Source organism: Papio anubis, chromosome 6 (genome assembly GCF_008728515.1).
Source record: "Papio anubis isolate 15944 chromosome 6, Panubis1.0, whole genome shotgun sequence".
NCBI classification, from domain to species: Eukaryota; Metazoa; Chordata; class Mammalia; order Primates; family Cercopithecidae; genus Papio; species Papio anubis.
In genome coordinates, this window is record NC_044981.1 from 126,377,795 (window position 1) to 126,404,049 (window position 26,255).

The 26,255-nt window shown below is 39.0% G+C and overlaps 1 protein-coding gene and 1 pseudogene across 17 annotated transcripts in view; one reads left to right on the forward strand and one right to left on the reverse strand.

The window, feature by feature from the left end:
• Nucleotides 1-26,255, forward strand: part of MAP7 (microtubule associated protein 7) — a 212,321-nt gene that overhangs the window by 166,092 nt on the left and 19,974 nt on the right. For 6 of the 17 annotated variants that reach the window (XM_009206020.2, XM_017958297.2, XM_009206016.2 and 3 more), the window contains 7 exons: nt 99-216; nt 4,862-4,972; nt 10,774-10,887; nt 15,993-16,117; nt 22,171-22,283; nt 22,593-22,876; nt 25,860-26,112. In XM_009206020.2, coding sequence (XP_009204284.1) covers nt 99-216; nt 4,862-4,972; nt 10,774-10,887; nt 15,993-16,117; nt 22,171-22,283; nt 22,593-22,876; nt 25,860-26,112 — 1,118 coding nt within the window. Of the gene's footprint in view, nt 1-98; nt 217-4,861; nt 4,973-10,773; nt 10,888-15,968; nt 16,118-22,170; nt 22,284-22,592; nt 22,877-25,859; nt 26,113-26,255 lie in introns of all 17 variants that reach the window. The other 11 variants (XM_009206018.4, XM_009206014.2, XM_003898128.5 and 8 more) reach the window with 3 other exon arrangements.
• On the reverse strand, nt 24,112-25,413 carry LOC108585264 (annotated as a pseudogene).

Below are 26,255 nucleotides of genomic sequence, written 5' to 3' on the forward strand. Positions count from 1 at the left end.
GAATTGAAGTAGTACTCCTCACTCCATTCTGCCTTAAACTGAAGAAGCTTCAACCAACCAGCTGGAATCTAATCCTCAGCTCTTCTATTCCATTTAAGGAACGCCATGAAGCTGTTGTACGGCGCACGATGGAAAGGAGCCAGAAGCCAAAACAGAAGCATAACCGTTGGTCATGGGGAGGCTCTCTCCATGGGAGCCCTAGCATCCACAGTGCAGGTAAACAGTGACCACTTTCAAAATTAGTCTCTATTTTCCTGAAAGTAACAGTGTGTTTCCTTCTTCCTTCTAAATCTATGTTTGCTAAACAAAAATCCTGCTGAAATAATTAAACAACAATTAAATGAATCTTTCACTATTTGAGGATAAGAGGGTGATGGAGATAAGAAGTAAGGATCTCTTTCCCTTAACACAGGCTAATTTTCTCATGTTACAAAATTCCTTAAAGGAAGAAATCTATACAGTGTTTCTAAATAAACATGCTAGCTTCAAAACTACATTATTTTAGTCCTCCATTTGCATTAGGGTTTCAGGATTATGGAATAAGTTAACTAGTTTTATCTTTTTCTCTGGAAGGATTATAGTTATATTGACTGACCAGAATCAATACTATGAGCTTATGTATTCTGACCCTAAAGTATATGCAACACTAATGCTCTGTAAGAAAATGTATAGGTTTATTGAGCTAGAAATCGTAAATGGCTAAGCTATTTCCTCCTTTTTGAATGGACATAAAATCATATTGAAAGGCTTTATTTTTGTACTGTAAATTCAATACCCCTGGAATTTTGCATAGTGTGTCGGTTTTTCTTTTTTTCTTTTTTTTTCATTTGTGTGAATCTGATAATCTTTTTTTTTTTAATTTATTTACTTTGAAAAATCATTGTTTTACATTCTGTCCCCAGGTGGTTTTGTTGAATCATCATTCTCCTCTCTCGATTTAGCAGGCCTGGACCACCACTTCATAACTTTTGGTGGTACTAGAAAAGCTGGTACAGACATCCCTGTGATTGCCAATTGCCTGACCTGTAGCTAGCACCTCGGACCTAGGGCTGATGCATCAATAGCTGAAGCATCACCACCTTAGTCATCACGCATGCTTAATACCCTAGCGCATAGATGTAGATCTGGGATTGGCACAGTGTTTCTTAAGTGTGATAATATGACTAGGTGACTTAAAGGTGTTGAAATAAAGTAATTACATGTGGAACGTTTGCTTTCCCTTTAAACAGTCATTTTGGTTTTCTATTTATATTTTTTCTTTTTTCAATATCAGTATTAAACCTTTAAAAAATGTTTTTTAGCTAAAAAAAATTACCTGGGATCAAAGTACATCTGGTTTAGCTTTTTTCTTCCCTCAATCATTACTGCTGTTGCCAATTTTAGTTTTAAGCTAAGTAACTGTGGACCTCTTTTTGTTTGCTTATTCTCTTCTCTTTCATTGTTAACATACTATAGATCTTTTATAACTGCTTTATTAAAAAAAAAAAATCTAAGATCAGGTGCAGTACCTCATGCCTATAATCCTAGTGCTTTGGGAGGCCAAAGCAGGAGGATCCCTTGAGGCCAGGAGTTCAAGACCAGCCTGGGCAACATAGTGAGACCCCATCTCTACAAAAAATTCTTTTAAAAATTTAGACAGGCATGGTGGCATGTACCTATAATCCCACCTACTTAGGAGGCTGAGGCAGGAGGATCACTTGAGGCCAGGAATTTGAGGATACAGTGAGCTAAGAGTATGCCATTGCACTCCAGACTAGGAGACAGAGTGAGAACCTGACTCAAAAATGTAATTTAAAAAATTAAAAATTTTTTTAAGTCTAAAGAATATCACCACAACTTACTTTCTTATGACAATGAACCGAATATGAAAGCACTTCTGTTTTCTTGGTTCTTCCTGACCCATCAGTAGTTGGTGGGACACATATTAACTCTGTTATACAGATCATTTACATATGAGATTTTGTTGATGGGATAGTTTTTTATATACCTTTCATACAGTAAAGCTGGCAGGGTATATATTTTTATAATTATATTTTTGTTTTACTTGACTTCCTGCTTTACATGTGTATGGCAGAGATATACTGTTAGATGCTTTACATGTGTATGGCAGAGATATACTGTTAGATCATCAGACATTTTTGAGGAGATGTTAAGCTGCTTAGCTTAATTTTTTGCCTCCACACTCAAAGTTTAATATATGTCATTTATTTCTGCCACTCAGAACAAGAGAAACCAGTGTTGCATTTGCAAGCTGTTGGGTAAAATTCATTTTAATATGGGTTGTGAATTATAATAAATTTTTCCTATACTGGAATAGAGAAGTTTGCCGGAAAATAAATGGGATTTGCCAAGTTCTCAAAGACCAGAAAATGATCTGCTATGATCTTGAGAACAGCAACCAGGTCTTACTCATTTTGAATACCCTTTACTTCACAACGATACCTGATGTATTATGGGTACTCTATCATGATTTCCTGACCAACAAACACATCATAGAAACTGTCTACATTAAAATTCCTGTCTTGGCCAGCTGCTGGCCATCAACTAGCACTGGACTGTAAAACTTGATACAATCAGCTGGGTGCAGTGGCTCACACCTGTAATCCCAGCACTTTGGGAGGCTGAGGCATGCAGATTACCTGAGGTCGGGAGTTCGAGACCAGCCTGGTCAACATGGTGAAACTGTATCTCTACTAAAAATACAAAAATTAGCCAGGCATGGTGACACATGCCTGTAATCCCAGCTACTCAGGAGGCTGAGGCAGGAGAATTGCTTGAGCCTGGGAGACAGTGGTTGCAGTGAGCCAAGATTATGCCATTGTATTCCAGCCTGGCCAACAGAGTGAGACTCTGTCTCAAAAACAAAACAAAAGCTTGGTACATTCAAAACTTATTCTTTTGTGCGTTCGTTTTGTTTGGTAAGAAAAAGATTAATAAAAACTATCTTATATATTAAGTAATGAACAAATTCATGGTGTGCCTCCATAAGTTTAACAATTTATGGCAGATTTAGATGCTTTACTACTCAATAGTACTTTTTAGGATGGGAGGATCCACTGTAGCTCGTTTTTTCCACTTACTCTGAAGCAGAATTAAATGTTTTTAATAACCTGTTGAGAATCTGCCTGAGGATAGGCCTGCATGTGGACACAATTTTCCCCCAACTAAAGCTTAACATATAAAGCAATAACAGAAAATGTACTGCTATAAAATCACCTGGAAATGACTTTCATATTCCTCTTTCTTCCCTGTACCTCACATGTCATCACTAGGATGTTCCTTGTGATGTTTGACCCTAAATCCTTTCTTTATGTTTGGATTGCCCTAAGAGTCCATCAGCTAAGTATAAATGTGAGGCACAGAAGTGTTTTTCTTTAATAATAAAATTGTTTCAACCATTAAAATGAATCCCAGCTGAAGATAGAAATGTCTGATATTAATCAAAGACTTGCTTATTACCAGTGCACTATAAATAGTAGTCAAAACTGCATGGGGAAAAGTTGCAGCAATTTTTTTTTACTGCCAAGCTTAGACCAATGGGTACTGAGTTTTGGAAGCGTCTCCCACGAGGAATATTTTTGTTTTAGTTTTAGAAGCAGGTAACAACAGAAAAATAAAATAAAATACAGCAAAAACCCCTTTCTCTTTGGCTACTATAGATCAGAACATCCACCTGCCTCCTGGATAAGTAAGGAATAAGACTTTTTAGGCTTTCATTACATGCAGTGTTATTTGAGGAACACGATTTATCCTAATGAGCATGATTATGATCTGGGTCCACTATGCCAACAGCATGCTGCTAATTCTTGCTTTTTATATGCTTATTTCCCTTCTGATTTGAACTTAAGAATTCTAAAATTATGCCGGGCACAATGACTCATGCCTGTAATCCCAACACTTTGGGAAGTCAAGGTGGAAGGGATCTCTTGAGGCCAGGAATTTGAAACCAGCCTGGGCAACATAATGAGACCCCATCTCTACAAAAAAATTAAAAAATTAGCTGGGCATAGTGATGCCTGCCTAGAGTCTTAGCTACTTGGAGGCTGAGGTGGGAGGATCACTTGAGCCCAGGAGATCAAGGCTGCAGTGAGCTATGATCGTGCCAGCCTGGCCAACAGAGCAATATCCTGTCTCCCCGCCAAAAAAAAAGAAAAGAAATTTTAAAATTACTTGACTACAGGATAAACAATACTACTGTTCATGAATGTGTGTGCTAATTCTACATTTGTAGCCACACTAACTCATAGCCACAGAGGTGTGGTTCTTAGTAGACTTTTTAAATAAAGAAACGTTTCTTAAAAATCCTTTCCACACTTAGAATGTTTATTTTTCTTTTTCTTTTTAAACAACAACAACCCTTCTTCTATAATAAACTTTAATGCCTGGGTAAAATGACTCTGTGAGCAAAGTTATCAGCAGTTACACAGAACCTGGTGTTCTTTTTATCCCCGAGTTTGCGAGTTTGCGTTCTGTGTTACCAGCATGTTACCACCCCATTGTTCCTTCTTTTGGAGATTTCAAAGGCATTTGCTTTTATGGTCCTCTTTTGCTTCATAGTGTGCCTCCACTATTTTAGAAGCCCTTCACTGGCCTTCCTTTTGTCTTCATCCGCTTGTATCCTTGAATTTCCATGGCTGACAAGCTGGTGAAATAAATATTTATTTTATCCTTTAAGAGAAATGAATTTTATTTCTAATCCTTTAAGTTACCTTTAAAATGTCCACTTAGAAACTGTGTTATTATGACAGATCTAGAAATAGAGTGGAAAGCATCCAATCCTAGTTTTTCCTTCCATCAGTGAACTAGGAAATTGCAATCCTGCATGTTGGCTGTCAATTAGCATTATCTCCGTTTGTTTTAGATCCAGACAGGCGGTCAGTTTCCACCATGAATCTTTCGAAACATGTTGATCCCGTCATTAGCAAGCGGCTCTCCTCCTCATCTGCAACTTTACTAAATTCTCCAGATAGAGGTACAGTCCAAAGGAAAACAAAAAAGTGTCTGTTATTTACTTAATGCTTTTTTTCTGGATGTTTACAGATAAAAATAAACATCTGAAGTTGCTTTCCCTACGTTTCTTAAATAGGAAGAAAAAAACTTCAGAGTAAAAAAGCAATAAACGGCTGAGCAGCATTTTCCTTGCGACAAGAACATTTCTCATTTTAGAACTTGGCTGAGTGATTGCATTTAGCAGTGACGAAAGCGGTGCTTCTCTCAACTTTTTAGTAAATGAGTTTACAGCTCCAGAAATCACCCACTTATCCAGCAAAATGCAAATAATCTTTGTTATGAACATTTCTTTTACTTCAATCATACTGTCTTTGGCTTTTCATCTGTACTTTGGGAATTCCAGGCTCTGACTTTCTTTTAAAACTTTTTAAATGATTCATGTTGGTAGATTTTATTTTGCCAATTTACTTCTCATTTAACCAAATTATTTCTTACTGCATTTCTTAATGTGTGCTGTTGGTTTTTTGGTGTCCATTCATTAACTCTTGAGGGATCTGGCCTAATTTCAAGAAATCATCATAATTACAGCCTCCTGAAACATTTAATATTCATAGTCCTTTATTAACATCTTGTTTGAATTTTGAGTTTTATTCATCCTATGGATTTACAGTACATGAATGTTGAGTTATTTATAAAGCAAAAGTTTTGTTTTACATATATCATAGAACGAAAAAAATCAAGCTTTTAAGATAAGCTGCTTGTTTTTACATAACTAAGGTGATTTTAAATAAAACCAAAGAATTGTGCAATATGAAGCCCATACTCTTTAAAAGTAAACAATTGTGGTTACTATGAGTACTTTATTAAGAAACTGATTGGGAAAGTTTCAGTGTTTATAATCTTTAAAAAATGTAATGTGTGCATGTTCTGTATGTGTGTATGTATATTTATATATTTTGTATTGTATAAAAGTTATGGTGGTGTCATTGTAATGTACAATATTCTGTGACTGTTGGCGTTATTTTATAACTAATCTCTTAAAATAGTAAATGTTTGAACAACTTTCCTTTCTTGTCTTTTAACCAAAACCATTTCTTTTTGTTTTTTTAACCTAATTTGCCTAAACCATCAATATTAGACGTGTAGTCAAATTAGGAGCCTTTCATAAATATTATGAGTTTAAATTTCTTTCATAAATATCCTTTATTTTCAAACCTATTCCCTAAATATAAGACAAGATACAGCATGTGAATGTTATTCTTACAGTTGTCTATTCATCTTTTCTTTGCAGTTGGTCACTTAGCACTTTAGTTTCATACTTTTGTGAATCTGGATCTGAGACAAACTATAATTAGTGTTTAACACTTCTTTAAAACTTTATTATCTTTTACAATCCCATAGCTGAAATTAGGGTAAGGGTGGGAGTAGGGAGCTGGACAGCAAACATGGCAATATTCTGTCCATGCTGTGGAATGACATTGAATTGTCTGTATGAATTAGAAAGATGTGTTCTAGACTCTCTGCACGATAGACCTTCTTAAGGCAGTAGAATCTTGGAACTAAGAAAGATCTACTGGATAGATCACCTACTCTAGTTGGGGTGATACAGTCCGTAAGAGATTGTGAGCCTGTCTTTAATGTCCTACAGGCTAATTGTTGCAGATGGGCAACTCCTCACCCATGTGACTGCCACACTGCATCCTCAGTTCTCGCCTTCATGGGTGTCCTTTCTTAAATTGACTCTGACTCCATGCATTCTCTCTCTCTCTCTGTGTGTGTGTGTGTGTGTGTGTGTGTGTGTGTGTGTGTGTGTGGTTAGAAGTGGTAAGGAGTAGAGAATTAGGACATAGGACATCAGGGTTAAGGGAAGTTCAATAACCAATTCATAGGTGGGGCCAGAAAACTGCCCTGTGAATCATGGTAGAGGCCCAGAAAATAGAATACTAAGCAGAAATAATAGGACAAGAGGGAGAACATTAGATTTGAGAGTTCTGCTTCTCTGCCTCCTTACCAAAGAACTGTCAATCAGTTCCTGGTCTAACAGGCCAGGTCAGCCTGAAGGGGCTCCCATGTCTTGTCTAGGAAGGAATTGTTTTCTTTTTAACTTAAGCCCTCAGTAGAACCCTAAAAGGCTTAGGCCTTTTATTTTAGTGAGAATTTTAAACCTTCATCTCAATTTAAATTTATCTCATTTAGAAATTTAAGGCCAGGTGCAGTGGCTCACACCTGTAATTCCAGCACTTTGGGAGGCCAACGTGGGTGAATCACTTGAGCCCAGGAGTTTGAGACCAGCCTGGGCACCATGGCAAAATCCCGTCTCTACTAAAAATACAAAAATTAGCCAAGCTTGATGGTGTGCACCTGTAGTCCCAGGTACTCAGGGGGCTGAGGCAGGGGGATCACCTAAGCCTTGGGAAGTCAAGACTATGGTGAGCTGTGATTGTACCACTGTACTCCAACCTAGGCAATAGAGTGAGATCCTATCTCAAAAAGAAAATAATTAAAAATAAATAAAAGAAATTTAAGTAATTCCATTAGTTCTTTCCTGCTATTTTTAAAAGTTGGTTATGCTTTATTATCTCATCAGAAAGCATTCTTACGAGATTGTTAAATTAGAGGAGCTTATAGACAAATATGTCAAGCAGGTATATACGTCATTATTAGATTGTTTGAGCTTTCTCAGTCCTAAGGCATAGGCCTTACAGCTGAGATTAAATTGAGGCTCCGATACCATCAGGGCTCATGTTCTGCTGGAATGTATCCAAACAACTCTACTAGTTATTAGAAATACTGAAATATTTCCGTATCACTTTCCCAAGATGTGCTTCCCCAGGCCCTCCAAAGCCAAGGGAAGCCAGTCATTAGTGTAGTGTCTGTGCCTTGTCAGTTTTTAAATATTTTAATTATTACATCTGAATATAGTATTACATGGACTGATGAGATTACTTTGGTTAAAGGAAACCTCTGATTATGAAAGGTTTCTGTAATTGCTGGAACAGAACATTGCCACTGGAAATTTTTACATTAAAAGTATATATTATTATCTTTAAGCTAACTTAAATCTGCTTAACCAACCTTTTTCAAGAAAGAACGTTATGAAGTTGGAAAAGAGTAAGAATGAAATTGCCTGCTCTTTGCTTAAAATCCATCAATATATTTTTTTTTTTCCAGAATCTTCATCATAGGATTCAGAGGTAGACCTCGAGCTAAATCCTGTCACAGGCTTGTTCTGTTTACCTGAGCAGTGCTGTTTGTTCTTGTTTTAATTAGAATTAATTGCCAACACTTAAAATATAGAATACTTCATATAACATTTCAGTTTTCTACTTCTAATGAAAAAATCAGGACCTGGCAACATGTGTCTAATTTCTTCTTGGCACCTATTACCTGAAATGGAATAGTGATGCCACACTTATGGGAGGAAGTGGTAAGGCAGGTATCCATAAAGTTTGTTTAGCCCCAATCATTTATTTATGTTAACTTGCATGGCCTCCAGAGGCCTTTGAGTTTGCCTCTCAAAACTCAAAGGAGAGTTAATATCTCTCCCTTCAGTTTTGGTACTCTTAAAATCAGGCCCCTCTAGGTGAAAAAAACAAACAAAAAAACAAACCAAACAACAACAACAACACACCAATTCTCCTTTATTAACCTTTACTAACAAGTTATCTTATGGACACTCTATCTCCATCTTGGTCAAGGCATAGTTATGAATGTGGTGGAAGTAGAAATGTGTTTCTCCTAGCAATATGTTTAGTTCAGAGTATCAGGAGATATAAAACAAATCTCTCTGGATTTGCTTTACACACAGGTTAAAATGGGTTTTTAATAATTTGATTAAAAATCATTTGATTAAAAACCCATTTAAAAACAGATAAAATTTTTGGTCGATGCCTTCAGATTCATGGAAATAAAGTAAATGAACTTCTTAATTTAGAAAGGAGACTTATCTTTTCCATGACAACCCATCTCTGCGGTTGTAAGCCACAGTCATCGTACAGTTTTTCTAAGAAAAGGAAGAATTTAAATTTCTTCCCTTTCTCATCTCTTGAAAATAGTTCTGTTGAAGATTTTCAGTTAATCCTAATCACCTTTTCCCCATTGATTTTACCCTGTAAATGTATTCTAATTTTAGATTGTATTCTATTCTGTTGTTATACTCACACTGCCATACATAGCTTATGATAGTACTTAGCCCACGGTGCTTTCTAATTGTAACTATTGCAGTAGTTTTTATAACATCTTTTTAATTAATGTCTTAATGTCAGATAATATTTAATTTAACCATGAAAACTCTTCTAATAAGCAAACTCTAACAAACAGTTCACTAATTCTTAAATTCACCAGCGCCTGATCAAAATAGCTACTCTTTTAAATTAGTCACATAGTTAAGGTACTTATTGGAAGTTGATACTTCATTCCAAATAGAAGCAACTATTTTTAAGACAATGTTTAGCAGTATATGGCTTTTATTAACTAAAACTAATTTCCTAGCATTTAAATGCCATTCACGTAAAATACGATATATATACGATAGTTATATAGAACACTGCCCCAGAGGCAAAGGAGACTTGCACCTGCTGTTTGTGGAGTGGAACAGACGCAGCCTTTTCAGGTGCAGACAGTTTTAAAGACTTTTAATCCAGACATAGTGGCATGCACCTGTAAACCCAGCTACTTGGGAGGCTGAGGAAGAAGAATCGCTTGAGCCCAGGAGTTCAAAATCAGCCTGAGCAACATGGCAAGACGCCTGTCTTAGAAATAAACAATAAATAAAATTTTAAAATAACAAACAAAAAAAAAACTTTTAAGAGTGACAGGAATGTGTCCTAAAATAAAGATATGTAATCACTTCCGTGATATTTGTAGAATTTTGCCAGCTTTACTGATATTTTTGGAAAATAGCTTCTATCGTTTCATGAGCCATCACTGGAAGCTAACCATATAAGCAAAGTAATTAATTTATAATTGGTATCCATTTCCTAACTATGACCTTGCAAAGCTGCAATGTAATTTGGGACCGTACATCATTGTGTTATGTTAAATTTGTTTTCTAGACTTCTTAGGCATCCACTAGCAATCTCTAGGATTATATTTATATTGGATTTTGGCTTTTCTGTTTAATTTTATCTTGCTTCAGCCTTAGCCTTGTCCTTGGCCAAATTTTTTATATTATTGCCAAAGAGGGACCTGAAAGAACCTGGCTTGCCAAATGAAAAGCTCAAAAGGATTCCCATACAGAACTTTGCATGAGTCTTCTTTCATTTTATGATATCTAATTCCCACATACATACCCCCATGGCCAAAGTAGCAATTCATGGAGATCTAGCGTAATTTATTGGGGCCCCTTTCTGTCTTTTATTTGACTCCTCTTTCATTAACCTGCCAGTGCCTCTATTGGGGTTTATTATTCAAGGTACTTAGGAAACCTTCTGGCTAAGGTGTGTGCCATCAGTCTACTGTCCATCCCAATGCCCATCAGATAGTACCACTCTGGAGTTATAGACACATACCCAAATAATAGCTGAAATGATATTTTTGTTTTATTGCCGGTTGAGTAGTAAAAGAGAGTGGTTAGCAAAATTTGCGTCTGTAAAACTAATTTAGAACCTGCTACAAACTTAACGTCTTGAAGAAAAGCAACCTGGTGGAATAACTGCTCCCTCTGGACAGGGGTCCTGTTGCCCTGACTCTTGGCCTGCTGTCCTCCCTGCAGAGCCTGGTCCTGTGAAGGCCCAGCGTATGGAAGCGATAGGTACGATGTATTATGCCCTCTTGACTCTGAAAAGAATGCTTCTAACATCTTGCTTATGTGGTGACGTTTAGCTCGCCGCCTGCAGCTCAGCCCATGGGAGAGCAGCGTTGTTAACAGACTCCTGACGCCCACACATTCGTTCCTGGCCAGAAGTAAAAGCACAGCTGCCTTATCTGGAGAAGCAGGTAAAACTGTCCAGGTGGAACTTTCCCTATGAAGTCAAGTCCTCCCTTTGAAGCATATTCATCTAATCACATCTCACTTTTTCCTAAAGTGCGCTTCTCTCTTCCCCCGGTGGAAATGTCTGTCGGTGTTGGTTTCATACCCCTGGCATTGTTTCCTCTGGGCATCTGCCTTAGCATCTTATCTGGACACCAGACGCCAGGCAGGCTGACGAAGCCCCTCCCTGGGCTCCGATGGCTTCAGAGGTTTCTCTCTGTTCATAACATGACCCGAAGAAAGTATTCCTTCCCTGCCTTTCCTTCTGCCTCTGTCTCTGAGCAGATGATCCAAGGTAGAAATAATTTAACATGCAATACTAATATATGGACTTGGGAATAAAATCAAAGTGCAAGTCTGTTATTTCAGCATAGCGTTTCATAATGTGGCTGTGGCACAGCTACTTCTCCCTGTGCCAGTCTTTTATATGTAATCTAGGAATCGTACCCTTCCAGAACTCTCAGAGTTGTGGAGTAGGCTAATTGTAATATCCTTATTTGTTACATTCTTTGAAATTTATATGAAACATGCTTAGTACCAGTTATGATGATTGGTTATAACTCCTACTTTTTTGAAATGCAAAACGTACCTGAATTAGCCAGTTAATTTAATGATAATGAGAAGTTAGTGTGGAGCCTACATCTAGTTGATAAGAAAGGTACATGTTAGGCATTGGGTAACAGATGTCTCCTGGTGAGTTGATTTAGGTTTTCCCAAATATCTTCGGGGACAATTGGTGTATTTATATAAACAGTCTACTAGCTCTCATCTTTGGTACTTTAAAAGTGCTTTGCCCTTGCAAGCCTCTCCATGTTCATTAGCCTGCTTTTAAGTAATAATTGCTGGTGGTTTTATGGTGTCTTTCATCTGCAGTGCCCAATGAGTGAATGAATCTCAGTCTAAATCTCATAGTACCCCGGGGAGACAGTCACGAAGGCGAGTGTGGGCATTCCCACCACCTTCTTATGGAAACCAAGTGCAGCGACAATAAGTGACTTAAACCAAAGCCACTTAGAAAATGGGTAGACAGGATCATAAATGTTCTTACCCCTCCATCCTCAATGCCCTGAGTGATGCTTTATGTGCAGCTGTGCAGTCCGCTAGCTGAACCACAGTGTTGTGTGTTCTCCGTAAAGTCCACACTCCTGTAAGAGCCATCACATTGCATCTGAGGTTTTCCTGGAGGAGAAAGTACAGCTTATTTCAATATTTTTTCTATGCCTATGAATTTCACACATTTCTACAAGTCATGAGTTTTTCTTTAGCTAATTGAAAAGCTTTTAAACCGCTTTTCAGGCCGGGCACGGTGGCTCACGCCTGTAATCCCAGCACTTTGGGAGGCCGAGGCGGGTAGATCACAAGGTCAGGAGATCGAGAGCATCCTGGCTAACACAGTGAAACCCTGTCTCTACTAAAAGTACAAAACAGTAGCCAGGCGAGGTGGCGGGCACCTGTAGTCCCAGCTACTCGGGAGGCTGAGGCAGAAGAATGGCGTGAACCCAGGAAGCAGAGCTTGCCGTGAGCCGAGATCGCGCCACTGCACTCCAGCCTGGGCAACAGAGTGAGACTCCATCTCAAAACAAACAAACAAACAAAAACGCTTTTCAGTCGTATTTTCTAGCATTTAGCTGGTTTATGACTGTCATGCTTCTGAATCTCCCCTTGTATGCTGTTTCCTGCCTCACAGCTGGGAAATCAGCTGTACTACTTTTGTCATCACTAACTCTTGTCATTTCTTTCACTCTCCATCTAATCTTTTCCAATACCGTTTCCTCATTTTCCAGCCATTCTACTTGCCCATCTTCTCCCCTTCTTTGTTGTTATGCTCAACCAAGGTGCTTTTTTATCTGCAAACCGGCTCTTTATTTTGACACATTTCCATTCTCCTTGTCACAAGTTGATATGTTTCTATAATTTGTTTCAGTGTGAAAGAGTGCGTAGCCTTTACTTGAGCTGCCTGTTTTGTCAATACATTGCCTGCTTCATTGTCACCGATTTCATCGATACAGCTTATGTTTAATGAACCAGAATTCCTGGGGTTTTTTTAAATTTTCATTTGGAAGTATATATGCAAACATCTCTTCCAATTATCTTGTCAAAACCACATTTTCCATCATTTTTATTTTTCATCTATTGTCCTTGATTATTCTTTCATGTTTTCCCATTTTAGTGTTATTCTTTGACCTCATCATATTCCTAATTGCTACTGGCAAGAAGGTAACCTATAATATGTCCTGTGCTGGGTTACATCAGCAGATTAAACAGCTACTCTTAGCCCTGGGATGTACAGTGATTGTAAACTCCCTGCACAGACAATAGAGTAGTTGAGAGCTGGAACTCCCAGTCTCACACCTCTCATTTGCAGCCACTGCTTTGGGTTGACTTTTCTATACTTTTTTTCCCCAGGACATTCAAAATACAAGTGATTATTAGAGCTCAGGATTAAATAATGTATGTGCAATGCTTGGACTAGTACCTGCACATAGTAGGCCCTCAGTAAATGCTAGTATCATATTATCATATTATGCCGTTTTTCTTTTTGCTGTGCTACATTTCAACCACTTGACCTGCATTATCTTTTCTCTGCACCCATTATTTCATACAGAAAATCCTGAATGAGTGAAATTAATGCATACTTATGACCAAGAGTAGGATGAAGTACATATACTGTGGGAGACTTTCTCAAAGACATTTTCATGAGACAGTGTTCATGTTTAATTAACTACTTGGTATATGAAGTGTACTCTGGGAAAAAGTAACTATATATTGTTCTTACTATTTCTTCAGAAGGGCAGATTATTCAAATAATTGATTTGAAGATTTCAGGTTTTTCAGTACTTGCTATTCAGTGCAGCAATGAATTCCATGAAATCCAATACCCTTACAAGAAATTTATGTTTATTTTAGCCAAAAGATGTTCTTTGGACTAAATTTGAGGATGTTTTTCTATGGACTATACTAGCTAGATTTAAGGATATTTTCAACCCATATTTAGTATCACGTCAACACTAAAATAAAGAATAAACCAGAGGCCTGGTGATATTGGCTTACATCCATGATAGCCTCAGGAAATGCTCCATACATACTTCATGAAATTATTTTCCACTTGAGGGAAAAGAAATCATATTTCCGTACTTCATTCCTTTTTCAGTGTCAGACCCATGGCCTCCAAGCAGAGCTGTTTTCTAGGGTTTCTTGATCCTTGAGCAAGGTGAATGGCCTCTGGCTCTGTCCTGGGCAGTGCGTGCCTCCCCCACCCTGATTATTAATCCCCAGAAGTGCCTTGTGCCAGGATGTTATTCCTTAAATGCATTTGATTGACTTGGAAGAATTTTGCATTAGTGAACTCTTTCTTGTCTAGAAAATGCAAATGCCTTGTTGTGGCACTTGAGAAAAGATTATTTTCGAAGAGTTTTTCCTGTGATCACAGGCAAAATGACAAAGAGATTCCCTCCTTCACAATACAAATCCTTCCTTCTCCATTAAGGTTGGAAGTAAAGCTTTATATCAGTTTCCAATTAAGACATATATATATTATTTTAAGGAAAACTGAAGAAATGAAAAAGTGTTTTAGTTTATCCTGAAGAAACAGAATTCTGTTTTCAAATGATGGGAAAAGAGAGTGCAGTTTCCAGTCTATTCACTGTCAAGGCTGCAGTGAGCCAAGATGAGATCGTGCCACTGCATCCCAGCCTGGGCAACAGAGTGAGATCCTATCTCAAAACAGAACAAAACCATGCAGTGATAGCCAGAAGATACTGCTAGGCATTTAATGAAAGAGCACATTAATAAAGATGCAATCTGATTGACTTTCTGTCTGTAAATTAAACCCAAATAGCAAATCTTTTTTCAACTCTATAATCCTGAAGTTAAGATCACCCCAAATTTGTCTTGTGAACTTTTGAGTTTTTAATTTATTAATCCTCTTACATTCATCTGTCATAGTGGTTTCTTTAAAGGGTTGCTACAAAGCCTACAGTTGAGAAGTCCTTTTATAACCATGTCCAAATACATAGTATTCTCTATAATTGTGTTTGTCTTATTTTTGCTAGGAAATAAAATTTCTGAATGAGATCTGAAAATGGACCTTAGAACCTGAATACTCACACTTTTGATACCTATGCAGTGTTATATGAATTTCCTTAAACCCACTGTTGTTCACAATAACTTGATTCATAACAGTGTTACTTGGAAGGTAAATGGTCAGAAGCTATGTGGTTTTTCATAAAACATTCCATCTTGAGTAAAACTGTAAAAGTTCTTCATGGTTCAACCTTACATTTGGCGGATCTAACATATTTCTGTTCTATTCAACATTTTAAATAGATACAGCTAATCTCCCCATATGTTCTAATGCTGCTTCCTATGAACCATCAAATGCCTTGGCTTTTGGGAAAACCCAGAAGCATGCATTTGGTTTACCTATAAATAAATAAGACATGTACAGAATATTTTCCTGGAAAAGTATTACTTATCCTTGTGACAAGTCTTAACACCTGGTAAGACTTGTTCACTTAACATTTTTTAAGTTTGGTTGCTGTTTTCCCCTGCTGGCTGTTGAACTTGAATCCTGAAACAGTTGTAGTATATCTTGCTTGCCTGCTTGCACGCTTCCTCTCTTTCCACCTTTTATTCCATCTTAAAGCTAATTTAGGAAAAGTCTGGTTATAAACTCTTTACATAAAAATTATCTTTTATCACTAATGTAGTGTTTTTTCCAGAACCATCAGCTAATAGGAATATAAGACCATTGCTCTCCATAATTACTGGATTACTTCTACATCTTTCATTAGTATTTAAAGAGCCAAAGAGCTAACAATATATTCCAGATTTTTTACGTGGACATGCCTTCCTTTTGGACTCATCATAAATTCATAGGACTGTAAGGACAGTTGAGTATGATGGTTCTGGGCACCTTTAGGTAATAACATCTTCTTCCTACTTTTCTCTCTATCTCTGCTTTGCTCCTTTTCCTGAACCTGCTTTTGGCTTTCTTCAACTGCTCTTCTGGCACTCTTGTGTGTAAAACCAATCACCTGCACCCTAGTTATCCCCATTTGTCCTCGTTCAGCATCTTGCAGCCCCATCATCATGCCCTACAAAGCTGCACACTCTAGAAATTCGATGGATCGACCAAAACTCTTTGTAACACCACCTGAGGGCTCTTCTCGCAGGAGGACCATTCATGGCATAGCGGTGAGTAGCTGTTGGGAGCAGCTGGGCAAGTCTGGGAGCCAGTGCTGTTCCTGTGCAGACTGGACACAACCCTGAGGTGCGGTGTGGGCCTAAGAGGGGGAGACCGCGACATCCACCATCCCATCTCTCCCATTGATCATGAATCTGGCTGGCTGGGCAGTAGTGTCCCCTCACTTCCTCTTCACTTGGTGATTTTCCTCTCCCTAAACATTTGAATTTGAAGACAAAAGCTATTCTTTGTTCAAGCATATATGAGTGGATGCCCTACCCTGCTGGAGCGTCCATACACATAAGTGCAATGCCAGAATACTTTCATTTTTGAAAGTAGGAAAACCAAATGGCCTTTGAAGGGGAAGTGGGCTTGGACCACTGCCTTGGCATTTTATTCCAACCATATCCAGAAGCTGGCTGAACTCTAAATGTGTTCACTCAAAAGCAAGATAAAGAATTTTTATCCTGCTTGGCTAATCCCTGTCAAGGCCCTGTCAAGGGATCTTAAAATATAGTCAAAAAAGTATTTTGAAAACATTAGTTATTTACTAAATCACTAATTCTTAAAAGGCTGTTAGGCTGTGCTATAAGCTCAGATTTTGTAAGTGAAAAATATAATTTGTACTTGTTATTACGGGCTGAGGTAATGTTAATTTTCACCATGCTATAAATGCAATGAGGTAATTTGTATGTCTCCAGGAATCTTTCTTCTTCTTTGTTTTAAATCTTGTGTTTATTTGGTATCAGTTGAAAGGTACAAACCTTATTCTGTGGTCTTTAGACATTGTACTTTAGTCTTAAAGGACTCACCAGTCAACTAGAAGATCTCATTGCCTCTCTCCAAGATAACAGTATGACCCTTTTAATGAAAGGCTGAAACAATTTCTTAAAATCGTAACTTCCCAGAGCAATTCAGATTTATAAACCTGATGGACACTTAAAAGGATTTTGCTTAAAGGATAATTCAGGGTTGTGAGAGCTTGATGGCTTTGCCTACACCCTGTTTTTCTTTCAAGCTCCATCAGCCTTTCTGGAATCTGTGTTTGATTCATGATTGAGTCAGGCCTCCAACCCTCTAAGCCACAGGTGAAACAATCTTTGATGTCTGGGAAGTTTTAGTTTATTAGTGTTTCAGAGATCCTCCTTAACTGCAGACAAAAAGCCATAGTTAAACAGAACAGCTTGGCCCCAAAGTTGGGGGTACTCACTGGGCAGGGGAAAAGAGCATTCACCATGGAAAAAATATCTTGTTCTGGGTAAAAACAAAAATTAACACTGCTTGAGAGAAGGTTGAGGGCCACCTGTGGCTGACAAGTTAAATGAAAGATGTGTCATCACATGATCCAGAGCCTTGGTTTGTTTTGTTTTTATTACCTTCGTCTTTCTCTATTTAATCAAGTAGCTGTCTTTTTACCTCTTTACAACCAAGTATTTAGGCAAATACTGCCAGAAAATGACTCAGAGTCATTTATATCCTGGAGCTGCACTGTGGAATTCAGTAGTGACTGGCCACAGTGGTGAGCACTTGGAAAGGGGCTAGTGAAACTGACAAGTTGAATTTTAAGTTTTTAAAAAATGTTTAGTTGTGATTAAAAAAATAAATAAAAATAACATAAAATTTACCATTTTAACCATTCTAAAGTTCAGCAGTGTTAAGTATATTCATATTGAAGTGCTACCAATGTCCAGAACTTTTTAAGTCCTGAAAAACTCAAACTGTATACCCATCAAACAACTCCCCGTTTCTCCCTCCCTTCAGCCCCTGGCAGTCACTGTTTTAATTTCTGTTTCTGTGAATTTAGCTACTTTAGAGACCACATAAAAGTGAAATCATGCAGTGTTTGAATTTTTGTGCCTGGCTTATTTCACTTAGCATAATGTTCTCAAGGTTCATCCTTGTTATAACATATGTCAGAATTTCCTTCCTTTTTAGGGCTGAATAATATTCCATTATATTTGTATACCACATTTTGTTTATCATTTCATGTATTGGTGAACATCTGGGTTGCTTTCACCTCGTGGCTATTGTGAATAACACTGCTATGAACATAGGAATATAGATATCTCTAGAGATCCTTCTTTCAATTTCTCTTGATATATAGAGATTGCCGGATCATATAGTAATCCTATTTTCAATTTTTTGAGGAGCCTCTATGCCATTTTCCACAGCAGCTGTATCATTTTACATTTCTACTAACAGTGCACAAAGATTTCTGTATCTCCACATTCTCGCCAACAGTCGTGATCTTGTTTTTTGATAACAGCCATCTTAAGGAATGTGAGGTGATGGTTTGTAGTTTTGGTTTGCATTTATTTAATGATCAGTGATGATGAACGTATTTGCATATGCTTGTTGGCTTTTCATATGGCATCGTTAGAAAAATGGCTATTCAAGTTCTTTGCCTATTTTTTAATGGGGTTGTTTTGTTATTGTTGAATTGTAGAGTTATTTATATATTCTGGTAGTAACCCCTTATTAAATATATGACTTGCAAATACTTTCTCCTATTCCATAGGTTGCCTTTTTACTCTATTGATTGTTTCCTTTGATATGTAGAAGTGTTTAAGTTTGATGTTGTCCCATTTGTTTATTGTTACTTCATTGCCTGTGCTTTTGGTGTTATATCCAGGAAATCAGTACCAAACACAGTGTCATGAAGCTTTTCACTTACGTTTTCTTCTAGAGGTTTTATAGCTTTAAGTCTTGCATTTAAGTCTTTACTCCATTTTGAGTTAACTTTTGTATATTTTATAAGGTAGGAATCCAACTTCATTCTTTTGCATTTGGATATCCAGTTTTCCCTGCATCATTTGTTGAAGAGAATGTCCTTGTTTCATTGAGTGGTGTTAGCATTTGACCATAAACACAAGGGTTTGTTTCTGGGCTCTGGATTCTATTCCATCGGTCTATGTATCTTTTTGTTTTGTTTTGTTTTGTTTTGTTTTGAGACAGTCTCACTCTGTCACCCATGCTGGAGTGCAGTGGCGCAATCTCAGCTCACTGCAACCTCCGCCTCCCAGGCCCAAGTGATTCTTATGCCCCAGCCCCCTGAATAGCTGGGACTACAGGCATGCAGTACCACGCCCATCTAATTTATATATTTTTAGTAGAGACAGGGTTTCACCATGTAGGCCAGGCTGGTCTTGAACTCCTGACCTCAAGTGACCCACCCACCTCGACCTCCCCAAATGCTGGGATTACACACATGAGCTGTAGTGCCCAGTCCCATATATCTATATGTCTTGATACCATTACCACAGTACTGATCACTGTAGCTTTTTACCAATTGAGTATCTCTAATTCAAAAAAACAAAATACAGAATGCTCCAAAATGTGAAACTTTTTGAGTACCAACATGACACTCAAAGGAGATGCTCATTGGAGCATCTCAGATTTCCAGTTTTATGAATTAAGGCTGCTAAAGCAGTAAGTGTTAATGCAAGTATTCCAAAATCTGAAATCTGACACACTGTAATCCCAATCATTTTGGATAAGGGATACTCAACCTGTAATATGTTGTGAAATCAGGAAATGTAAGAACTCCGACTTTGTTCTTTTTCAAGATTATTTTGGTTCTTCAGGGTCCTTTGAAATTTTCTGTGAATTTTGGGTCGAATTTTTATATTTCTACAAAAATAAAAATTATATTGGGATTTCAATAGGGAATGCATGGAATCTGTGGATCGCTTTTGGTAGTAGTGACATCCTAACAGTATTAAATCTTCTAATCCCTGCACACAGGACTTCCTTCTGTTTATTTGTGTTGTCTTTAATTTCTTTCAGCACTATCTTCTAGTTTTCAGTATGCAGGTCTTTAGCCTCCTTTGTTAAGTTCATTCCTAAGTGCTTTATTCCTTTGGATGTTATAGGAAATGGAGTTGTTTTTCAAATTTCCTTTTCTATTTTACTTAATTTGAATTAATTTAGATTTAAATTCAAATAGGCAAATGTGGTTAGTGGCTAGATTTAGAACATCATCGTATCAGAAAGTTCTATTAAACAGCACTGCCTTAAAGTATCTGTCAGTGAATCGTCTCTCTTGGAGGATATTTATACTGTATTCTAAACTACCTTAATTACAAAATTAAAGTCTTTTTCCTGCTGATATGTTGCCCAGGCCATTGACTTGCTGAGCATGTGCTCCCCCTCAGCATTGTGGAAAGTATTAATAGGAAAGATGATTGTATAGATGGTGGGCTATTAACTCAGATCAGGATGAGAATCAGGAGTGCCTTTACATGTCTGGTACCCAAATGGGTGGTTGGATATAAGAGTAACAAAAGGACTGAAAGAGTTAAAAAAGAAAAGAAAAAAACTCCCTGGTTGGGAGGGTGTTAAGTATTGAGTGTTTTTCCAAACCATTCCTCCTCTGCTCACCTACCCCTAGGTGATTAAAGGAGATCACTTTTGAAAAAGAAAGAAACAATTGGTTCAAAGGCACTGTAATCCTAGGATTATGTACCTTTATATAGGTTCATTCCCTGATCCCTGTATTATCAAGGCACAGATAATAATCCCCAACCCCCCCGCCACATCAAAAATTGTCCCTCTTGAGCCTTTTTCCCATTTAGATCACCCATTGATCTGATTTCAGCCAAATCAAAATGTTTTGAGAAAAAGAAAAAGAAGGGCTACTTGAGGTGCTTAACCCCAGACTCCCCTGGGAAAAGCCCTGGGCCTGCCACCCTGTACACCAGCCAGGAGCACCCCATATGGTGGCTGCAACTTTTGATACCCAAAGCCCACAGCAGCTCTGTGAGGCCCCACCTCCTACTTTTGGGGACTAAAATGGGAGAAATGGTGATTGAGCAGCTGGAAATGATGGAGAGCTGGCACACACTTGTGAAGCTCTTCTCTGCCTTTCTTCATTTTTTCTGTTTAGAAATCCCAGGGAGACAATGAGCATTATTTGACACTTAGATGTTTTTGCTTCTCTGATAACCCAGTCCATCAACTAGGGTGCTATTAAGGAAAATGGAGGGAAGCAATTAAAAGGGACACTGAGGGGAATAAAAGGGAAAGGAAGGAAGAGAGGAACTGATGCTTGACCCAGGCAGAAAAGGAGAGAAGAAAAGGTACACTACTAGTTCATGTCACCTGGGGCTAGATAATACTCTGCCCCTTTCCATGCATGCTTGCAGTCTGCCCTCCTGACAGGTGTTCACCTAGGTGCCTCCAGCACGTGCCCCTCCTACCATTGTCAGGTTTCAGATACTTGGAAAGGGTCTGTTTTGCTCTGTACAATTTTTGTTTGTTTTGGTCTCGATTGACTTTAGAGTAGTAGAACACTTCTCCTTGGCTTCCCTTTGCCCATTTTGACTGAGGAAAGTGTCATCTCTCTAGCCGAATTCCTAGTTGGCAGTCAGGGAGGCGTGATGTTTTGGCCCACCTTCAGATTTCAGTTTATTCCTGGTAAGGAAGAGCAAAAAAAATAAATAAATAGCTGAAATTCCTCACTGTAAACCTGACTTTTCTTCAGAATCACCTATTGTATCAGTTATCTATTGCTGCAAGAGGACGCTAGGTGAGGAAGGACTTGATTCCATTATAAAACATCAATATAAAAGAAAAATGAGTTTATATCTAATATAGCAGGCATATAATTTTTTTTAAAGACTGAGATACAGTATGTTTGGGGGGAAAATGCTAAGAATTAAAAAGAAAAAGATGTGTTTTAATTCAAAGTTTTTTTAAAAATGGAAGTAACATTTGACATTTGTGTGGGATAAACCTAATTGGGAAGTTTTGCTTCAGGTAATGAATTTTAGACACAAAGTATAGGTTCTTTCTAAAAGTATGTATATACATATGCTTTTTGACAAACATGACTCCAGATCACACATCCGGAACCACCTTATTAGTGTCACATTGTGTTAATTCAGTTATACTGTTCAGTGTTAAGCTAACAAGGGCCTTTTGTTGAGATGGAATGGGTATATGTGACATAGCTGAGAAAATTCCTTAAAAGGCATTCAATGGTTTCTAGCTCCACTGTTGAGTATTGTGAATGTGGTTGCCTCGCTCATGGAAAAATCTAACTATTGAGTTTCTCTGAACTTAGGGCTATAAAAAAGAGAGAGAGAGAGAAAATGTACCCTTCCTCACATCTGGCACCCGAAGGGCTATATCTCCATCTAATCCCAAAGCAAGACCGCCAGCTCCCTCCCGACTTTGGTAAGTGAAATATAAGTGGCTGGCTGGGTTGTTCCATGTTAGAGAATTAGTAGCTCGCTCTTCTGAAAGTGAACTGTTCTTCTCATGCTGTTTGGCTTTGACTTAGGGAATAACATTCTTCCGGGAAAGGAAAGGAAAAAGAGAAATTGGAATGGTTCCCTAAAGCAACTCTATTTCTGCATCTACCACATAAAAAACAAATACACTGAGCTAAATATCTGCATTCTCTTCCATCGAGTCGTGTTGTAGGTTCTGGCAAGCCTATTCTCATGTGTCCCCTTCTGTCTACCTTGTTTGTTTGTGGCCCAGGCTTCCGTCCAAGTCTCTTCCTCATTTGCCTGGCACACCCAGACCGACATCCTCCTTGCCACCCGGCTCAGTCAAAGCTGCTTCTGCTCAGGTCCGGCCCCCATCCCCCGGCAACATCCGCCCTGTCAAGAGGGAAGTCAGAGTGGAGCCTGAGAAAAAAGACCCTGAGAAGGAACCTCAGAAAGTTGCCAATGAGCCCTCACTAAAGGGAAGAGCACCTTTAGTGAAGGTAGAAGAAGCCACAGTTGAAGAGGGGAAACCTGCTGAACCAGAAGCTGGCCCTGGTAAGAGCGAACTCACCTGTGGTGCGGGTGCTCTCTCTTTTTCTCCTGCACTGCTTTGATGAAGCTTTTTTTGTTTTCCTTTTCTTCTCTTATAGGAGACTTGGAAATTTTACTCTAAGGTTGAGTTTAACACCTTTCCTTAAGTATAATATTTTAACTTAGCGTTGCTTAAAAATAGTTTAAAAAAAAAAAAAAAGAAAAAAAAACCTGGCAACACTATTCCTGTGCATCCTGGAGTTTAAGGACCCCTGGCATAGCCTGTGTGCTTGACAGAAGTCAGAATTTTTTCCAGACACTGGTTTTTCACCTCTGCCAGGGTAACCAGATGCTATTTAGAAATGTAAAATCACCTGGAGCTAGAAGTTCAATATTTCTAGTTGAAAATTGTCTTCATCCAAAGTTTTCTACTTAAGATTGATTTGAAGATACAGGGTGGGGCAAGAAAGAGGAGATGATTCAAGACAGGTGAAGATGGTAGAGAAAGGAGGAGTCCAGTGTTTGCTTCCATGGAAAAGGAGAGGAGGGCCATAGAGCATCATAATAGCCATGAAAAAAATCTGTGGAAGCAGAAATAGAAATGTAAATCTCAAATCATACATCCAAAAGCCTATGGTTAGAACCACAACATGTGAATTCTCAGTGCTTTTATTGGCTGAGTTCATTCCATAAAATGTGTTCAGAGCACCTGCATCAAAATTACCCGTTGTATTCATTACCTATTGCTGCATAATGAATTAGCAGCATAAAACAACAACAAACATTTCTCATATCACATGGATTCTTGGGTCAGGAATTTGGCAGCAGTGCAGCTGGGTGGTTCCTGCTCAGGACCACTCATGAGATTGCAGTCAAGCTGTCCACTAGAGCTGCAGTCATCTCAAGACTCAACCAGAGCTGGAAGGTGGCTTACACACAAGGCTGGGGGCAGGTGGCCTCAGCTTCTCCACACATGGACCACTCCATGTTATTGGTGAATGTCCTCATCTGTCTCCTTGCTCTGCTGGCTTCTGCCAGAGTGAGTGACCTGGAAGAGAAAATGAGGAGGAATCTACAATGTCTCTTATGACCCAGTCTCAGAAGTTGCACACCGATGTTTCTGTCACATTCTGTTAAGTAGAAGCAAGTCACTAGGTGGGACTCACATTCAAAGAGAAACATAGTCTCCACCTTTTGAAGAGAGAGTTTTCGAAGAATTTAAGAGTTCAGCTTTTTATTGAACTTGTTACAAAAGAGGTTTAGTCAAAAAGACCAAAGCCCATAGCCTCCTCGGGCTCCTCAGACTCTCTTTTCTTTGCTTCTGTTTCTTCTCCTCAGCTGGAACAGCATTGGTGGAGGAGGCAGGACCTCCTGCTGGTGCAGGTCCACAAGCTCCTCCATTGCAGATGAGGCTCCGCATGTCAACATTGGCCAGGGCTTTTGAAAACAAGCCAGTCCAAAAAGGTTCAACATTTACACCAGCTACTTTAATGAGGGCATTGATCTTATCCTCCTTGATGATCACCTCACCCTCATGCAGAATGAAGGTCAAGCCTCATGCACAATGCAGGCGAGCTCAGAAACAGAGGCCGTGGGGCTGGCACTGCCCGGCAAGGTGCTAGTTGCCAGATGGAGTGAGGGTCCCACTTCAGCATGGCCCTAGATTCCTCAGAGGGACTGAGTGCAGCTTGGCAGCAGCTGAGGAAAACTGGAAATATTTTTAAACCACCACATCTATAATGTTTTGACATACAGACCCTTGACTTTACCTCAGACTTACTAAGTCAGAATATGTAGTGGTGGATATGAGGACTTGAAAGACACTAAGCTTGTCAGTTGACTCCTAAACATGGTTGCCAGATAGAACTCAGGGTGGCCAGTTAAATCTGGCAATGCTATTCCTGTGAATTCTGGAGTTTAAGGACCCCTGGCGTAGCCTGTGTGCTTGATAAAGTCAGAAATTTTTCCAGAAGGCCCGCTGGTTCTCACCTCTGCCAGCCTAACCAGATGCTATTTAGAAATTTAAAACCACCTGGAGCTGGGAATTCAATATTTCTAGTTGAGAATTGTCTTTATTCAAAAGTGTTCTACTTAAGACTGAATTTGAAGATAGAGGGTGGGGCAAAGAAAGATGATTCAAAACAGGTGAAAATGTTAGAAAAAGGAGAAGTCCAGTGTTTGTTTCCATGGAAAAAGGAAGGAAAGAAGGGCTATAGAGCATCATGATGGCCGAGAAAAGTCTGTGGGAGCAGACGTAGAAATGTGACTCTCGAAAGAAGGGGCTGGAGCAGCCAGGGGCCAGAGGTTGCACTTGCTGGTGCCTTGCTCACTGTGTTGCCGAATTGTGAGTGCCTGTGTGGGGCTTCTGGGGCACCAGCTCTCTAGGTCATCTTCATAAATCTGAGTAAGACTAGAGAACTTCTGCTCCCATCTTGCATCTTGGCAGCCTGGGATATATAAGCAGAATGAGCACCAGCTCCCAAAGAGGCCCTGAGCTCCTCCCATCTCAGACCTAGAGACAGCTCCGGGGAGACAAAAGGGTCCTCTTCATAGGGTGTCATCTTCCCAGTCTGAATCTGGACTCATGGCATGGATGCTGAGGATGCTGCTCTAGTAATGAATGGTTACCAAAGAGTAGGAATTTTCAAATGCAATAAAAGACAAATGGATGATCTCATCTTCTTTTTGCTCAGTGTATAACTCCCCACAGACTAACATGAGGCTCTGTACACATTCAATATATGTTAACTGATTTAACTGGTATAAAAATAAGACTTGGTGACAGAGTATTAGCTTTGTTGGATGTCTCACTTACACATACTGATTTTTTTATCTGTTGCTTGGTTACAGATAGAACACAGTGAAACCGTGAGAACACACAGTAATAAACATTCCCTTTTCTTTTATAATGGTAAATTCTAGGCCTTGGATGTGGGGAATGCTAGTTTTGATTTTGTTCTTTGGATTTTGTTTCCAATTGGTTTTCTCCTTGTACCTGTTTGTGCAGCTGCTCCAGCCACGGCCCCAGTTCCAGTCACGGCCCCAGCTCCAGCCTCGGCCCCAGCTCCAGCCCCGGTCCCCACCCCAGCCATGGTCTCAGCCCCATCATCCACTGTGATTGCCAGTGCTTCTCCTAAGACTTCTGCAGGTACCACCAACCCAGAGGAGGCCACAAGGCTGCTAGCTGAGAAGAGGCGGCTGGCCCGAGAGCAGAGAGAAAAGGAAGAAAGGGAGAGGAAGGAGCAAGAAGAACTTGAAAGGTAAAGGGGAGACATTGCTCCACACCATGGTGTCAGTGATGTCAGTGACACTTGGATTAACTCAACACCCCTCTGAGAGGCAGGAGGTGATAATACTGATGAAAGTGAATGGATTAGTTCTTTCAGGATTACTGTTACCTATT